At 33.3% G+C, this 16142-nt stretch overlaps 1 protein-coding gene across 2 annotated transcripts in view; it reads left to right on the forward strand.

Annotated features, from left to right (window-relative positions):
- Nucleotides 1-16142, forward strand: part of NDUFV2 (NADH:ubiquinone oxidoreductase core subunit V2) — a 38096-nt gene that overhangs the window by 18836 nt on the left and 3118 nt on the right. For both annotated transcript variants that reach the window (XM_074201608.1, XM_074201609.1), the window contains exons 3-7: nucleotides 1868-1930; nucleotides 2012-2128; nucleotides 4811-4979; nucleotides 8636-8745; nucleotides 13224-13300. In XM_074201608.1, the coding sequence (XP_074057709.1) occupies nucleotides 1868-1930; nucleotides 2012-2128; nucleotides 4811-4979; nucleotides 8636-8745; nucleotides 13224-13300 (536 nt within the window). The remainder of the gene's footprint in view (nucleotides 1-1867; nucleotides 1931-2011; nucleotides 2129-4810; nucleotides 4980-8635; nucleotides 8746-13223; nucleotides 13301-16142) is intronic.

Genomic DNA, 16142 nt, shown 5'->3' on the forward strand with positions numbered 1-16142 from the left:
CTGTAGGGCAATAGATCTTTGACATGAGATTGCTATACTGGAATAGTAGCCATGTAACTAAAATTCTTATGTAGAAAAATGTCAATATGCCAAATTGTCTAAAATTGTCAGACAAACTAAGATGAGGAATATTAAACTCCTTAGACATCAGTTTCTTCATCTGTAAAATGAGGCAGGTGTCTAGAATACTTGTAAAATCCCTTCTAGCTCTGGTACTATCTGAAATATTTGCCATATTTGGCCAGTCATTGGATCAGTGTGGTACATGGTAGAAAGAACATGTGTTTAAGAATCAGGAGAATTGTGCTACAGTCCCGACTTTACTCTGAATCTCCTTCCCAATTTGGAAAATGAGGTTAGACTAGATATGTCTGAGATAGATCTTGTTCCTAACATTTTATGATTCACTGGTCAAGCCTGGTATTCTGTTTGTAATTGTGGCACAAAAGCAGGTAGGAGGGCTCCTTTTCTTTTTTGTGGGAGCACATGATAACTTTTTAAAAGTAGATGTCAGGGAAAGCTTAAGTAGATTTCTTAAGATTTCCTTAATCATTCATTACAACTCTTATGTGAATTAATCTAAATTGTTTTCTGAACCTATTTATCATTTTATAAATTTATAAATTTATTCATCATACTGCAAATTAATGTAGTATTTTTATTTTTTCCACAACCAGCATTTCAACATTTTTGTAAAATTTCCTTCCAGCAAGCAAACTGACATAGATTATACATGTTCAGCCATGTCAAACATTTCTCCCTATTAATGTTGTAAAAGAATCAGAACAAAAGGGAAAAACTCCAAGAAAGAGAAAAACAATTTTTAAAAAATTATTTAAGCCATTGGGGTTAAGTGACTTGCCCAAGGTCACACCTAGGCAATTACTGAGTGTCTTGAGCCCAGGTTTGAACTCAGGTCCTCCTGACTCCAGGGTCAGTGCTCTATCCAGTGTGCCACCTGCCTGCCCCTTGATCACTGTTCTTGAGAAGAACTAAGAGTAACATGTTACTGTAACAATGTAGCTGTTGAATTCTCAAAACTTCAAGAAATGTGCATGGTGTTTCTGGAATTTGGTTAAAAAAATCCATGTTTAACCTATCCATGTTATTTATGATTTTATAGGCTGATAAAAGCATACTCATCTCCATATTTCTTAAAGTAAGCTCTAATTTTTCGGTCAGTCTCCATGAGGAATCCCTTTCATCCTAATCAAATAACAATTTGCCATTATCACTGCTGTATGAACTAATGGAAATATATAAACACCAGAGATCAGTTGTCATGTTCAACTATGTCAACCATATTGTGTTCAAAAACATTAATTCAACAAATATTTGTTGAATATAGAATTCTTGGTATGCTTTCTACTGAGAAAAAGGGAAAATTATTATACAAAGACATGTTTCTTGACTTCATGGAACTTAGTTGAAGTTGTGAAGTATGAAGGAGGTAATACTGATCAGTGTTATGTGGATTTAAAGAATTGTCTAATTTGAGGATAGTAATGATCTCTAGGAAAGTTCTACTTAGATACTTTAATATGGAGAAAATCCAGGGTTCTCAAGTTATTCCAGTGGAGTACAGAGTGGCAAGTTCTGCAATGTGAAGAAGTAAGACTTGCTTTGAGTATCGGCCTTTTTTTTTTTTTTTTTTTTGGCTATGGCAATTCATTTACTAAGATTATAGAGTATTGAAAGTTGCATTGGTGAACATAAGGGGTATTGAGAAACATACCCTCAGTTGTGCATAAAAACTGAATTTTAGATTATTGTTGCTTCTACAAGGACTTCAAAAACCATGAAATACTTTTGGGGAAATTACATTTTAAACAATTTGCTTTAAATTATTTTTTTCTTCTTTATTTAGCACAGAGATACTCCTGAAAATAACCCAGATACTCCATTTGATTTTACACCAGAAAACTACAAGGTATGAATAAATAATAAGATGTTTAATATAGAAAACATTGACTCATTTGGATATTGACAGGTGGTTTTTTCTTTTATTCAGAGGATAGAAGCAATTGTAAAGAATTATCCAGAGGGACATAAAGCAGCAGCTGTACTTCCAGTACTGGACTTAGCCCAAAGGCAGAATGGATGGTTGCCTATCTCTGCCATGAACAAGGTATCTAATACAATTTTATTGTTTTATTTTATAATGAGTATACAATTTTATTGTTTTATTGTATAATGAGTAGTAGGATTTAAGTAGTAGCTTTTGTGAAAAATTCTTGGGTGATATTAAAGTTAGTGTCATAGAAATCAAATTTCTTTTATAACAGGTAATTCTCATTGGACAATTTTATTTGTATTTATACTAGTCTTATATAAAATGTCAGGAACCTTGAAAAGATGTATCTTTTTACCCTGATAGGAGGGGAATAGTGATGATAGTCTTTCTAATGTAATTAAATAATGGCTGAAAAGTTATATAAGGTAATGAAAAGAATATAGACCACAATTCCACAGACGGTATAAACTAGTCACATGATAATAGTTCTTTGAACAAAGAAATGTATTTAAGTGTAATGACTGGAGGGAAGCTAGATGGCACAGGGCAAACTAGATAGAGGCCTGAAGTCAAGAAGGCTCATCTTCCTAAGTTCAAATCTCAAATCTAGTCTCAGATACTAACTAGCTGTATGACCCTGGGCAACTCACTCCATCCTGTTTGCCTCAGTTTCCTCATACTGGAGAAAGAAATGGCAAACCACTCTGGTAGCTTTGCTATGAAAACTCCAAATGGGATCACAAAGACTTGGACACGACTGAACAGCAGCTGTGATAACTGGATACAATAAGATGAAAATAAGTATTAAATTATAACTGACAGTATGAAAGAAAATGTGAAAATATTGTCTTATTTTGAATCAAGGTTTCTAATTGTACCACCACCTCATAATTAGTGATTTTAATTTTGAAAATTAAGCTATATGTAAACATATAGAGGAGATAGATAGCACTGGGAAAAGGAGCATTTATTTTTCGGTTATTTACAAATCAAAAATAAGTCACAGCATTTGAAAAGAATATTTTAATAATAGGTCCAAGATAACTACAAAGATGAAATTATTCATGCTTTTTTTTTTTTTTGCTTTGGGTTGATTATTTTCAAACTTAACCCTCAGACACTATTATTTTTTAGTATAACTGTAGTGGTAAACTTCTCGTTGGATATCCAGTTGGTCAATCCAATCTGGTTGGATATAAAGTTGATCAATAAAGCTATCTTATTTATATATATATATATATGTATGTATGTATGTATGTATGTATGTATGTATGTATTTAGGTTTTTTGCAAGGCAGCGGGGTTAAATGGCTTGCCCAAGGCCACACAGCTAGGTAATTATGAAGTGTCTAAGGCCGGATTTGAACTCAGGTCCTCCTGACTCCAGGGCCAGTGCTCTATGCACTGAGCCACCTAGCCGCCCCGCCCCCTTATTATATATTATTCAAGGTCAGGAAATCTCCATTTCAGTATTTTTCTTTTAGTACCTTTCATATTGGAAAGCTTATCATTTTCACCTCAAGTGTCTGGGTTGAACCTTTACCATCATGATAGGGGATATCATGCTTGAAGTTGAATCATAAAACTTCATAAATTAAATTAATAATATTAGATTGCTTACTAAAAAGAAATAACTGGAGTAGTTTTTTAAGAAGACTAAGCTACAATAAAAAGCCAATATCATTTTTACAAGATACAAATGTATTGGATTATTGTAGTGAGATGTACAGAACAATAAACGGTCATCCTTTTAAAACTAGATGAAGATAAATGGTAAGCACATTCTTGGATTCAAAGTATCTTTAGAATGAAAATCTAAAGTAGTAAAGAAATGGTGAGTGCTCTTTCATTATCTGAATTGAGATTATTTCTTCTCAGATAATTATTAGGCTCCATTGAAAAAGTTGTTAAAGATTTTATTTTTACTAATAACGTATATGTAGCAATTGCCTCAATAGCTCTGTAAGGTAAGAAAACAAGCTCAGGATAGTGAAGTTACTTGCACATAGCTGCATTAGCTTTAAAAAGCAAACAAAGATTGAAAACCAAACATTCGGACTCTTATATTCAAAGTTCTTCACTATATTGTGGTTTAACAGTTGATAAAAACACTAGTAATAACTGCTTCCAATTTAGTAAATGAATTTTTACCATTCAAATCTTAACAGTGAATCAGTCAACAAGCATTTTATTACTTCAGTGCAGTATAAAGGGATAGTCATTAAGTGATGAGACCAAATCTGAACTCATTTCTTTCTGACTTCAGGTCCATTTCTCTATCTGTTGTATTACAGAGAGGTCAAAGATGATGAGTCAAACATTAAGCATAAAAGATAAACTTTTTTTTTAAAAGGAAAAGATAGTCTTAAGAATAAATAGATTTGGGGTCAGCTAGGTGGCACAGTGGATAGAGCACTGGCCCTGGAGTCAGGAGGACCTGAGTTAAAATCTGGTCTTAGACACTTCATAATTCCCTAACTGTGTGACCTAGGGCAAGTCATTTAACTCTGCTGCCTTGCAAAAAAGAAACAAAAAAAAAAGTAAATAGATTTGAAATTTAAGAAAAGAAGCTAAATCTCACTTTGGGGCATAGTCAGATCTCTTTGGTAAATTTTTTCTAGTTCACTATCAGTTAAGCAGTTTTTGCCTGATTAGTCAACACCAGGCATACCTTTTTGGTTTATATTAAAAAAAAGCCGTAATTTTAAAACAAGGACTTTTGCAAATACCCTCAAAGCACCAGTTCATGATCAATAAATATTTTGTTAATTTTTCTTAAAATATCCTTACATTTTAGGTTGCTGAAGTTTTGCAAGTACCTCCAATGAGAGTTTATGAAGTAGCAACTTTTTATACAATGTATAATCGAAAGCCAGTTGGAAAGTATCATATTCAAGTCTGTACCACTACACCTTGTATGCTTCGGGATTCTGACAGCATACTGGAGGCCATTCAGAAAAAGCTTGGTATGGAACAGATTTTATTTACATCATTAAATAAAAGGAAAAAAATTGTTTTAGAGGGGTTTGATAGAGACCCTAATTTCTTTGGTGTACAACTTAATTTGAAGGAATAAAAATGTACATCATATTTTGTACCAAGTAAACTATAAAAATTAAAATAATAAAACCCAAGAATCCAGATTTTATAGGAATGCTATAGTATTCCACCAGGCCTCTATTTCTGCTAAGGTATGTACTTAGAGTGTTTTTCTTCCTTCATCTCAGTTCTATTTTTCCTTCTTTCTCAGCCTTAAAACTTTTCCTGTTCTAAACATTCCAGAAATCACTTCTTTATCATGTTCTCTATAGCAGTACCTAAGGAATCATTGAATAAATGAAATGTGCTCCTTAATGGGTATTGGAATGCACCGATGAAAGATATCTTAAATGTTATGGCAATAGCAAGTACTTTATAAAGTAAAAATAAGTAGTACATAATTCATTTGTAACTTAAAAATTTGCTCTCCTGGTTCTCCTTTCTATATTTCTGACTCATTCACTGAATCATTATCTATATCACACCCACTTTAAATAGTCTCCAAGTCTTAGCTTTAGGGCCTCCTAGCAGTGTCTTACACTCCATCTAGTTGATGGGCAAATTTTGTTGATTTTTCTATTCTACATCTTCGACCCCCCAACTGCTACCACCCTAATTACTTCTTACCTAGTTTTTTCATTAAACATCAGAAACAGCTTTATGAGTACACAGATTTGACCATATCACTCCCCTAATCAAAAACCACCTTTCATTTAAGGCACGCCAGATACCCTTAGATAGCTTTTAAACTATTTCACCCCACACATTATTTCTGTTTTTGCATTTTACAAGTGATTCGCATTCTTCAGCATCTGTGAATACATACACACTGGCCATTTCTCTTGCTTATATTCCCCCCACATGTTAAAGAATGTTAGAAAGAACTTGAGAGGCCATAACATCCCAGTGAGAAAAATTCAGTACCTTCTGAGGCAGCCCATTTTATATTTGTGTAGTTCTAATTATTGGAACTTTTTTCCTTTTCATCAAACCTAAATTCTACTCTGTTCATCCTCACTAAAATGTTCTCCACCATTTCCCTACTTTTTGTATCTGTACTTCCTCACATTTGTATTTTCTTAACATCTAATGTTACTAATTCCCCTTCCAAACCCCTAATCTTAACTTTTTGTTGTTGCTGTTTTTGCAAGGCAGTGGGGTTAAGTGACTTGCACACAGCTAGGTAATTATTATTAAGTGACTGGGACCGAATTTGAACTCAGATACTCCTGACTCCAGAGCCAGTGCTCTATCCACTGAGCCACCTAGCTGCCTCATCTTACTCCCTTTTGTGTATATTAATCATGGTTCTCATCCCTCCCCAAGTTTCAGTGATGCATAGGAAGTCAAATTTAATTCCTTGAAATCTCTAGTTCTTCTTATATTTTAAGCAATTTTATATCCACCTATCAGGCCATGAGCATTATTACTATTGGCTTTTTACTGGATTTTTTTCTCCCCTGTAAATGTCACATTCATTTCTACAGCTATTCATGTTCTATTTTAGCTCCTCCCTCTGTTATCTAGCGCGCATACACACACACACACACACACACACACACACACACACACACACACACACATAGACTTTTCTCCTTTTGCCTTTTAATTTAATAATTTTTTAAATAATATTGGATCTTGTTGGGCACATCCATTGCTGACCACAGATTAGTTATTTCTTTATTTTAGGCTGGGTCCAGAAATTCAAATCTCATTATTGGACATCATCTTTATTTAGAGCTTCATTTCCTTCTCTTTTTCCATAGTAAAGAAAATATCTTCAATGCTCTTGAGGACTTTCTTGCCCATACTTATTAATCTTTAACTTTCTAGATTCCTGCTGGCAGAATCATTTTGTGCCTTCATGAATTATTAGAAGCAGAATAGCAGTCATCCACTTTGACAAGTGTCATGGAAGGACAAAAGAATTTTCATTTGTTGTTAAATTGACAAATAGCTTCCTCACTGTTCTGATCAGGAAGTCACCAGCCCACCTCTTCTTTCTCTGACCCTTAACTGTATATGATCTCTTAACTGTAGATTCACATCTTGGAGGACTAGATGTTGTTTCCTTCTCAAAAGATTTGGGTCTTTACTTTTTAAGAAAGAGTTTCTTTCTTTTTTTTTTTTTAAAGGTTTTTGCAAGGCAGTGGGGTTAAGTAGCTTGCCTAAGCTCACACAGCTAGGTAATTATTAAGTGTCTGAGACTGGATTTGAAGTCAGGTACTCCTGACTACAGGGCCAGTGCTCTATCCACTATGCCACCTAGCTACTCCCTAGAGTTTCATTTCTCTAAAGCTCCACATATTTAGTGATCCTTCTCTGTCTCCTTTGTGTTATCTTGTTTTATCTATTAAACATGTTACATGTCAGGAAGTCCTTTCTGTCTTCAAACTAATTTTCATAATAAAGCCATTTAAAAAAAATCAGTTCTCTTTGAAAACCTCTACAGAGTGGAGAGAGGTTCTTTGAGTCCTTATATTTTACCTTCAAGGAGAAACATCAGTCTGCACTTTGAACACAGGTCACAGTTATGGTCATGGCAGAAAGACATAGCAGATGGTCAGAAACTCTTTGCTTTTCCTGTTTTTGTTTTTTTTTTAATAAGGTCCTCAGCTCTTTGATTGTTTTTCTGGTAGATCTCTTGGCAAAATTGTCTGAAGAATTCTATTTACGTAGTTAACGCCTTCTTATGTCAAGTCTTAATTGGCTCCAGTTTTTTCTCTTCCTCTACTCTTAACTCTTCGAAATTTTCCTTCTGTCACTGATTTGAATCTTTGACATTTCCCACATTTCCCCCTTCATAAATTCATTCCTTAACCTTAACATCATGTCTGCTTATCCTTTTGGGTCTAGTTTTCTCCTTTTGTTCTGCTGAGGTTATAAGTAGAATTCCACTTGTTGAAATCATTTTCTTAAAGATCCAGTTCATTTGCCCCCAAGCTTTTCTGATCCTCATTAATTCTTCCCACCCCTCTGTTAAAAATAATCCCTCCTTAAATTTTCTTAGTACTTTTTAGACTACTTTATCCATATCATATTTTGCACTGCATCATATTCATTTTTATTCCTGTCTTAGATTATCTATTAAAAATAAGATCCTTGAGTACAATGACTAGAGCTTTTCACCTTCTTTGTCCCAGTGATGAAGAAATATAGTACCTTATGTATGGTAGGTGTTTAATGTTTGATCAGTTAAACTGAATTAAGTGATTTCCGTAAAATAGCTAGATCAGAACCCAAATATTTTGATTCTCAGTCACTCAGGTGTTAACATTAAATTTCTAAATCGTATTCAAATTTTGAACTAAAAATTACGATTTTTTTCTGCGTTAACTGACAATATAAGCTAGTAAAGACATTTAAGAACTTTGTGTACAGTAATACCACAACTATAGAAAATTACTTTTAAAAACTCCTTGGTATTAATAACTATTAAAGTTTAAGCTTTTCTTTTTAATAATTGATAGTATTCTGAAATGCTCTGTGCTGAATATTTAAAACTAAGTCCCATAAGGTACATATGTATATGTATGTATGTGTTAAAATGTGACTTTAAATGCATAATTTTTTCTTTTGTTAGGTATTAAGGTTGGAGAAACTACACCTGACAAGCTTTTCACACTAATAGAAGTAGAATGTTTAGGTGCCTGTGTAAATGCACCTATGGTTCAAATAAATGACAATTACTATGTGAGTATTTCACTTCCATTAAGTTTAGAATTATATCTTGAAATGATTTTAAATAAGTGGAGTTTTGATTTCATGCGTTCCCTAATTTATTTAGTCAGGAGAAATATTACTGCCTCTTCTGAGTTTATCCTTAAGACTTGCAAATATTTAAAGAAGTTAGTTGTGAAGCAGTTTTCATATTCTTAGCATGTTCCAATTCACATTGATTAGTGTTTTTTTTTTCACTTGGGAACACTGGTATTTCAGTCATTGGGTAAAATCAGTGAAATGAATGTTGATAAGACAGACAAAAATAATTCTTAGTATTTTGCTTTATTATGTTATAAAATTGCATTTTCATAGAAAATTTTTTCTTTCATGTGAGGATTCAGCTTTTATTAAAAAAAGATTTACCCAGACAAGTCTGTCATAGAATAGTTTACAAAAAATATTTCATTTGTAAAATTTGAAAGATCTCATTGACTTATACTTTTTTTTCAATATAATTGCTAAATCCTAATGAGTATGACCCCCTTTTTAGACACATGTGATAGGACTTGTTTCATTTTCAATGGCTAAGGTCTGACTTTCTTATAAAGGTTATATCAAATTCTACTTTAGAACTTTTAATACATCGCTTCAGGACTGCATGGATGTGTAATTTCACTGTTGTGGAAATTCATATTCATAATATTGGTAGTTTGGAAACTACAAAGTGCTATGTAGGTGCTAGATCCTTATGTTATAAGACTGGAATTTAAGTAGGGTGGGTGGGGGGGTGACATGTCAGACTTGGCCTTCATGAAATTCACTTTGGGAAATAGAAGATGGATTGTAGTTAGAAATAGACTTGAGGCAGGGAGACAAATTAGATAAGGAGTTCTTACCTGAACCCTATGAATTTGCTTTTTAACGTATTTTGGTAAATGTATTTTAATAGAATTAATTTCATTTTTGGTCCTGTGTATCTTAGGCATTTAAACATATTCTGAGGATTTCATTGTTCATTAGGCTGCAAAAGAGGTTCATGAAACAATAAATTAACACCCAAATTAAAAGATTTCAGTCATCCAGATGGGATGTGATTAGGGCTTGTTTTGGGATGGTAACTTTGTGAGTAGAGAGAATGGACCGTATGAAAGGGATTGTGAAAGTAGAAATGACAAGATTTGGCAATAGATTGGATATCTGAATTATGAGTGAGGATTCAAAGAGGACCTTAGAACTGCAAACAGGAGAATGGTAGTGTCTTCAGTAATTGGAAATCTAGGAAAATGGGGAAGTTTCAGAAAAGAGATTTGGGACATTTAGAATTTAAGACACCTATATCTAGCTAAAGATGTACAAAAGGCATTTAGTGATATGGCACTTGTGATATAGGTGAAACTTGTTTAGATATAGATCTAGGAATCATCCATGGAGATATTATAATTGAACTCATGGGGAGTTCAAACCAAAACTGAGTTAGTACAGAAGGAAAAATGGGCCCAGGACATAGCCTTGACAAGGGACATCCAGGACATTAATGGGCAGGACTTTAAAGGACATCTGGCGAAGTTAACAAGAATGATTAGAAACTTAGGTAAATTAGAGGAGAGAAATTGAAAACCCAAGGAGGAGCTTACATTCTACTGACTGGGGAAATAGCATATACTGAAGTAATGCAAAATAATTACAGACTGAAGATAGTTCAGGGAGATGAGGAAGGAACTTGTGTAGAAGTAGCACCTGAATTACACTTTAAAAATATGAGTTCTTTGAGGTAGAAATGAGTAAAAAGGGTGCAAACGAATAGAGGCTGGAGATTTAAGTCATACAGAGAGCAGCTAGCAGTCCAACTTGACTGGGAAAGGAAAGTTTGTAAAGGGAAGTAATAAGAATAAAAAAGTAGATGGGAGACAGATTGTGGAAGAATTCAAGGATGAGGCATCTTTTATCCTATAGGCACTAGGGAGTCACTGAGATTTTGAGAGAATTGGCTAGGAATGGTCCTGACATGGTTAGATTTATACTTTAGGAATAGGAATTTGGCAACTGTATGGAGGATAAATTGGAGAAGTATTGAAAGTTTGAATTAGGACCGATGCCATGTGAATGGATGCATGGAATCATAGCATCATATAATTAAACCTTAAAGCTATCTAGTTGACCACTTTCTCTTTCCCCTCCCCTCTTCAACTATTTTAGAGGTGAGGAAAAGTGAGACCCAGATTGGTTAACTGACTTGTTTAGAGTCACACAGATGTTGTAACAGTGGATATGGGGCTCAAGGAAAAGTGAAAGAATCAAGGATGACTCCTAGATTTTGAGAATAAGTGACTGGAAGGATAGTATAGCCATCAAGAGAAATTGGAACATTTGAAGGAAAGGATTTAGAGAAGGATTTGAATTGGTTCTGTTTGGGATTGTTAATGCCTATGGGTATTTAGGTTAGAAGTTTCCATTAGGTTGTTGGTAATGAAATGGGAATTTAGATAAAAGATTAAGGACAATATATAGATTCTGGGAATCTTCTTTGTAGAGATGGTCTTCATAAGAATTCCTGAGAGATCATCAAGGGAGAAAAGAAGAAAGCCCAGAAGAGAATCTTAGGGGATGTGTGGCAGGAAGGAGAGAATATATAGAAAATAACTTTAAGGAAAGGAAATTATTGATGGAAATATTGGAAAGGAAATATTGATGATTAACCTCCCCTAAAGTTAAGGCTTATTGGGTTCTAATTTTGTAATCCAAGCATTACATGTCTTTTCTTGACTTTCTACCAAGTTATAAATCTTGGTCAAGAATGCTACTATAATTTTTTTTTAAACGTATTCCACCAAAAAACTGTTTACCTCTACTAAACTGACATGAGGGAGGCATGGCATACCAGATAAAAGAGCTCACCTAAGAATCAGTAAAGCCTTGGTTTAAGTTCCACCCTTAGCCATACTGGCCATTAGACTAACAAAGTCACTTAAAGATTGCTGGGAGCATTGAAAGATTAAGACTGCACAGAGGAGGACATGTATCTTAGTAGTGGGAGTTTTCTCATCAGGTGTTCTCTAAAAACCATAGGTGTCAAATAATATCCCTGCTGTTCCTATGGTGACTTAATTTTAAAATGAAATGTTACCAATGTTTTGTTAAAGATTTCCCAATCATATTTTAACCTGGTTCAGACTGCCCTAGGAAGTCTGTAACAGGAAATCATAGGTCCAGTTTGGGCAGTGACTTCATTTCAATTATGATGCCTCTGATAATGTCCAATTGAGTTTTAACAGACAATACATATTGGATTAAACCAATTAGAAATTAGCAGGGAAAAGAACTTCACCAAAAGGGACAAAATGATTAATTTGAGAAATTAACATGTACCAGATTTTAATAAAGTTGCCTTCAATTTATTGCACCTAATTTTTACCATAATCTATCCATGTCCATCTTGTCACAAAGCAAAAACCTCTTTTTCTTCAGTCTTTAAATTAGTATTCAGAATTGCGTAATATAAAATTCTGAAACAGCCTAATTTTAACTTAAGGTTCAACTAATTGTGAGCAGTTGTTATCACAAGAACATGGAAGCTTTATGTTGAGGGTAGTCAGTTTGATTATGAGTTCCACGTGCAGTCATAGCAATTTCTTTTTCAGCTATTCCCTTTATCTTGAAAAATAATGTCTTTTGCTTTATATATAAGACAAGTACACAACCTGATAATATATTCCAAAAAGTAATTCTTAGAATATATCAGAAAGTCAGTATAGATTATTTCACTTTGACAACTCGTTAAAAATAGCACTCTACAGTGATGTTCATAAAGTTGTGGGTGCCCTGTGAGACACTGGATTAAATTTTCTCAGAAAAATTATATCTTTTTCTATATATTACGTATTGAGTTTATTGTATTAAAACTTTGAAAAATGACAACAAATGTCCATTTTAATTATATCCTATTCTCTTATACATTCTTGATAAATGACTTGTTACCTGTTCTTATTCTTCCTATTGTTCCAGTTAGTATGATGGATGTAGTCACTTGTTTAAGAATTCTTGAAATAATTGAGAGATTTGGAAGTCAGTAATAGAATTTATTAAAACTTGTCTATGGACAACTTAGGTGTCACCAAGGCTCACAGATTCTTGTTTGAGGGCAGGGTGTATGTCATATTATATAAGAAATAGAGTTGCCAAGTGCCTCAAGCTATCTGTTGAACGCTTGCATGCAAGATGTATATGAAATAGGTCCCTTTAGCAGCCCACAGTTGTAGAAGAGGAAGCAGGCTCAAAGGTATTTTTTTTATACCTCCAGTTTGTTCTCATAAATTATACTGTCTGTCCCACTCTTAATTGAGTCGGTGGAAGTGTTATCTGTCAGTAACCAAAAGAAAACCACCTTCAATGTTTAAAAAAAATTATTAAAAATTTTTTATATAGTATAAAGTAATCACATCTAAATAATTATATTTAGATTTTTTCTAAATCTAAAATCATTATAAATCTTTCATTATTTTTGTTCGTAGGAAGATTTGACACCTAAGGATATTGAAGAGATACTTGATGACCTAAAAGCTGGCAATGTTCCAAAACCTGGACCAAGGTATGTCTTTACTTTAACACAAATTTAAACGTTTACATATCTTTAAATTCAAAAATGTTTGTTCCTTCAGTTAACAGGTGTTAGAGGTCATTTAATCCAACTTTCTCCCCAAAGCTGGAATCTTTAAAGTTAATATCCCTATCAGATTATCTCTCCTCAAAACAATGATAATAAACTATTTCATAATTAAATCCATATAAAATTATTTTGATCCAAAATGTTTTTTTTATTCTCTTCTTTCTCTGTTCTTGTTCTAACATTAGAAACAACACAAAATGTTTAATGTGCTTCTTTCTATGTGGCAGAACTTAAAACTTATTAGGTTTTTGGCAAGGCAATGGGGTTAAGTGGCTTGCCCAAGGCCACACAGCTAGGTAATTAAATGTCTGGAGGCCAGATTTGAACTCAGGTGCTCCTGACTCCGGGGCTGGTGTTCTATCCACTGTGCCACCTAGCCACCCCGCACTTAAAACTTCTAACATGGTCCCCTTAAATCTTCTAGTCTTTTAAATCTTCTGTCTTTCTGGGCTAAGCACTTCTAAATTTTCCCTCATGTAGCAAGACTATAACAAATTCTAGCATTTTTTTAACCATTCTTCTGGGTGTTCTATGACAATAGCCTCAGACCCATAATTTATGAATTCTACTTTGTAACTATTGGCTCAGCATAACGGTTATGTCTCTTGAACTGGAAACAATCCTTCTTTGAACTTTACTTTTTTATTTCAAATTGTTCGTCCATGCTAACGCTTCCTGTGGAAGTGCCATTAAGCCATTTTATTCTTCTATTGCTGATCCATTTTTAAGTTTTTGTGGATTAAGGTCATTTTTGTAGAACTTTTCGACTTCAGATTCTGCCAACTGATGTATTATTCCAGCTTTGTCTCATAATTTTTGATGAGTGTTTTTTGTGTCTTATAAAAATGGTGAAGGAGATACATACATACATACATACATACATACATAGCCCTGTGGCATGCCACTAGAACAAGGTGGGGAACATCTGGCCCATGGGCTGTATAAGACTAATGAAATCATTTGGTCTGGCACTGCTATGGAAACTGCAGGCAGAACTCAAAATTCAATAAATCTAGGAACTTTTTAGGGGCTGAATTGATTATGTTATATGTGCAATCATGTAAAACATACTTCCATATTAGTCAGGTTGTGAAAGACCAAAAGGGAAAAAAACATGGAAAAAAATCTGCATTTACAGTCCATCAGTTTAGCATTTCCCATCACAAGTTATTTGTAATTTGTCTTAGATCATTATATTGGTTGGAAGAATTAATTCATTTATAATTGATCATATACAGTATTGCTGTTACCGTAGCACAGTGTTCTGGTTCTGTTCATTTCACTTTACTATTGTTCTCGTTAAATCTTTCCAGGTTTTTCTGAAATCTACCTGATATCAATTAAAAAATTTTTTATTGGCATTTTTAATGCCAGAGGTGAGCAGCATTTAACTATATACTTTTGGTTCTATAGTTTTTTTAAAAAACTGAGACATTATCTACATGTCTCTGGTCTTTTGATACTTTTCCTGTTCTATTTGATTTCCCAAAATCTTCCTGTAAAATCATATCCAAAATCTGTACTTTATGATGTTATTTATCTGAATCTGGAGACATGGCAATGTGCTCTCATTACTGCTTCTTCACCCTTATTGGGCTTTATTTCCCTTTTTTTAAAGTATTTTTTAAATTTTAAAACCATTCATTTTGATGCAAAATTGAGTGTAATTTCCTTTTCATCTGTTACTGTTATACTGTCTAGCTCAAACTGTAGGTCTGAAACTTTTCTCCTTTTTTTTTAATTAAGTCTCAGCTCCGTCTAGACTTTTTATTTAGCTTTTATGAATATGCTCTGTACTATATATTTATCCTTAATGATAAGTGTGATTTCTTTCATTTTTTATGTGTCATTTTTAAAACAATCTCATATGTTTCCCTTTTGAGGCATATTAATTTAATTCTCTTCTAAATAATATTTCTTCAGATTTTTTTCATTATATTGTTATTTCCCTTTTCCATCTTTCACTATAATAAAATGCTGTGGAAATCTTCATCTGCCAAATTATACTACAAACTATGCTATCATATTTTTATTGTTCCTTAACCCTAAAAATAAGGGACTAATAATAAATACAATGACTTTACTATCCTGGTCCTTTTTTATGTTTTGCTAACCTTTGTTTCAGTTTGTATTTTGTATGCAATACCCTTGGAGACACTAGATGGAGATCAATAAATAGTGCCTTAAATCTTGTCAACCAGGGATGAATTTGAGGCTCATACTTAGAATGGAATCTTTACAATTAATTTTATTGGCCGTGTCTTCTTGAATTTCTATTTGGGAGACCCCTTCCCTTATTTACAAAGGTAAAAATTGTTCCATTTAATATAATGTTGAGTAACACTGCTTCCACTAATGAACTGTTTTTAAAGATTTTTATATATCAGCATCTGTCCAAATTTTTTCAGTATGTTAAAGTTTTAAACCATATAAAATTGGCATCTTTTCAGTTCCCTTAAGTAAGAATTTTAAAAGTTAAACTGCACAATTACAATTGCCAAGTTTTTCTCCAAAGAGATGATAAAAATCCATCTCCCTTAAATCCTGTCAACTATGTTGGTAGGTTGCTTAATCTTGAACTTTTTGTCTTTTTCTCTTGAGCTGGTCCAAAAACAAGAGAATAATAAAATTCAAATTTAAAAAAAAATTTTTTTGTCTTTTGTTTTTCTATTGGTCATTTTTGAAATTTCTACATAATATATCCCCATACAGTGATTGTTTGACAATATATGCAAAGTGCCTTTTCAGTTACTTATGATAATGA

Source organism: Macrotis lagotis, chromosome X (assembly GCF_037893015.1).
Source record: "Macrotis lagotis isolate mMagLag1 chromosome X, bilby.v1.9.chrom.fasta, whole genome shotgun sequence".
NCBI classification, from domain to species: Eukaryota; Metazoa; Chordata; class Mammalia; order Peramelemorphia; family Peramelidae; genus Macrotis; species Macrotis lagotis.